General features: G+C 49.3%; 1 protein-coding gene across 1 annotated transcript in view; it reads right to left on the bottom strand.

Moving 5' to 3' along the window:
* Positions 1-1,119: 1,119 nt before the first annotated feature.
* Positions 1,120-2,827, bottom strand: part of LOC113207323 (uncharacterized) — an 11,713-nt gene continuing 10,005 nt past the window's right edge. The window contains exon 3 of the mRNA XM_052269925.1: positions 1,120-2,827. Coding sequence (XP_052125885.1) covers positions 1,441-2,823 — 1,383 coding nt within the window. The 5' untranslated portion in view covers positions 2,824-2,827 and the 3' untranslated portion in view covers positions 1,120-1,440.

The following is a 2,827-nucleotide window of genomic DNA, read 5'->3' as shown; positions in this document are numbered from 1 at the left end:
TTGGGTGTAATATTTGATTGTACTTTGAGCTGGACGGAGCACTGCAACATGTTGGTGAAAAAGGTGTTTGGAATTATAGCCCAACTGAGACGATGTATGTCATTCATCCCATGCAACATAAGAAAGGCATTAATCTCTGCTCTTGTAATGCCCCATTTTGATTATTCCTCTGTATTATTTACTGACATTAGTGATGTTAATGGGCTTAAACTCCAGAGATTGCAGAATGCCTGTGTGAGATTTATTACCGGTGTCTCAAAGTTCGAGCACATCACCCCATCATACATACGGCTTGGATTAATGAAGTTAAAAGAGAGAAGGATGCTGTCAGTAGCTCTCATGGTCTTTCGAATCATTAACACTAGAATGCCTGGATATTTGTACATGAAATATGTAATGACTGCTACAACTAACTCCCGTTCTACCAGATCGAGCAAACAATCTTTGCAAATCCCAGTTCATTTCACCGAAAGAATGCACAAATCCTTCCTTGTACAGTCAGTAAACCTATGGAATGACCTCCAATTGCATAAGTACATCGGCAAATCCATGTATACTGTTAAGAAAATTGTTGTTAACTACATAAATTCATGAGTTGTGTGTATTGTCTACTATATTTCATCTTTGAACTTTTATTTTGTCTATTTTCTGTGTATCATTTGTCTAACATGATCTCGAAAATTGTGATAATCTTACAACTATGTCAGAGAGCGGGCTTACATTGTAAGCGGAGCTTTTAGCTCTTTAATGTAAACCCTTAAACAATAAATATCAAATATCAAATATCTCTCTCTCTCTCTCTCTCTCTCTCTCTCTCTCTCTCTCTCTCTCTCAGACCGTTCCCTCTTACTGGGGCGGGAACGACAAACTCGACAAAATTCACGAACCATTAGGTGACGAGAAGACCTCGTTTGATAGAGGCCACACCAGTTTTTATCTTTCTGGACCCCCTATACTACAACAATCAATAAAAGAAACTGTTCGCCACAGTCTCAGAGCACTGTGCATGATTAAGGTAGGCCCTACTGACATTGGTTATAATTCACTTCTTTATTTCCTCCTCGTTTACGAAAAGAAAATGAATATATTTAGATAGAGTGCAATAAATACATTTCAGGATAATCAGTTTTCCAGTAAATTTATTAGTATCCCTTTAGCTTCACATATACCTCATACAAGAATGAAAATTAAACACATAGATACCTACACCTGGTAGACAGTAAGTCTGCTTTAGTTTAGGGATAGGTTTGGTTTTAAACCTAATTTGAATTAATGTAGTAAATATTATTTCATTATCCTCAAAATAAAAGTGTATAGCTCATTTCTATGTGAGCTCCTCTCTTCCTCTTAAATAAGAAAGGAGGAGGAAAAAAAAAAGATTTGCTCCATACAAGTACTAAACAATCAAGATGGCAAAGATGAGAAGATAACCACACAGTTTCATCGAGGAATGAGGACGTGGTCGCAGGCCTTCATCATAAGCAAGTGCTGAAGTGTGTAATAGTCCATTTTGTCGTCCCGCAGCTCCTGGTGGCACCCCAGCGCACACGCCTCGCAGGGATCGCTTTGGCCACAGTACTTGGGTAGATAGACGTAGAGCCGCAGCGACGGGTTCACGGACAGGACCGTCTGGACGACTTCAGTGTGCAGAAAGTCGTGGGCGCACACCGCATCACCCGACTCCGTAAACACCATGAGGGTCCGCAGCGCCGGGGTCGTCTCGGGCGTGACGCGCAGAAGGAACTCGAACGGCACGGGCCCGACGTCCAGGTGCCGCAGGCAGGGAAGAGAGGGCAGCAGGTCCCACAGCGTCTGCAACTGGTAGGAGTAGCCGTCCCAGTCGTCGTCGAGGTTGCAGATCCTCAGCCACTCCAAGCGGGAGCGCCGCCCGGCTGGCACCAGAGCCAGGATCAAGTCCATATCGGCAGCTGCAGGCATGCTCACGTCGCTACTGTTGTACTTGAGCTCGAGCCTGCGCAGCTGTTTGGCGTGGCGCAAGAGCTCCGCAGCCTCGCGCATCCGGGACTCGAAACGCTCCCCCGGCTCGCCTCTGGTGATGTTGAGTTCCAAGCTCGCCAGCGACTCGCACGCCGCCCCCACGGCCCCCAGCCCGGGGAGAGTGCAGCACTCCAACTGGCGAAGGTTTGGTATGGCGGCGAGCAAGGGCGCCGTCGCCGAGGACGGTGTGTACTCGTCAAGGAGGTCGACGTGTTCTAGGGTGGCAGCGTGCGTGGTCAGCATCAAGTTGCAGAAGGCCTCCGATCGCGGCCGATGTGTACAACTGAAATGCTTTAGCGACGACCTGGGCATACGTAGACCAGTCAAGGAACGGGGGAAAGCGCGGGAATAACACGAAATTCTCAGACTCTCCAGTCCAGATATGGTCGCCACCGTTCTTAATAGAGGAGTCTCATTAATGTTCGAAGGCAGATATAGGTCCAGGATCTTCATCCGCCCCAGGGCCTCTTGGTTGCGGATCACCAGGTCTGCTTGGACAGCACCGGCAGTACCGCCAGGGGCATCATGTACGCTTATGGCCAAGTTCGACACACCGCACCGGGTCGTCGCGTAGAGCTTGTGATGCCGCTGCAACGGGAGTGTGAGGGACATGTGGCGCAAGCATGGCGCCAGCCGCAGCGAGGAGCATCCGTAACAGCCGTGAGGGTCGCCGTCGTCGTGGCCGGGGGCGTACAGGTGGCGCCACAGGTGCGGGCTGAGGGCCAGGCTCTCGAACCTCTTGCACACGAGGCGGAGGGCGAAGAGGTGCCGCACACCCAGGTGCTGCATCACCTCCAGCAGCACGTCGTCCGGGAGGTGCTCCATGCCC

The sequence above is a fragment of the Frankliniella occidentalis genome, unplaced genomic scaffold (genome assembly GCF_000697945.3).
Source record: "Frankliniella occidentalis isolate FOCC.00 unplaced genomic scaffold, Focc_3.1 Scaffold106, whole genome shotgun sequence".
Lineage (NCBI taxonomy): Eukaryota > Metazoa > Arthropoda > Insecta > Thysanoptera > Thripidae > Frankliniella > Frankliniella occidentalis.
The sequence above is the reverse complement of the archived record's forward strand: the minus strand, read 5'-3'. Positions and strand labels throughout refer to the sequence as shown.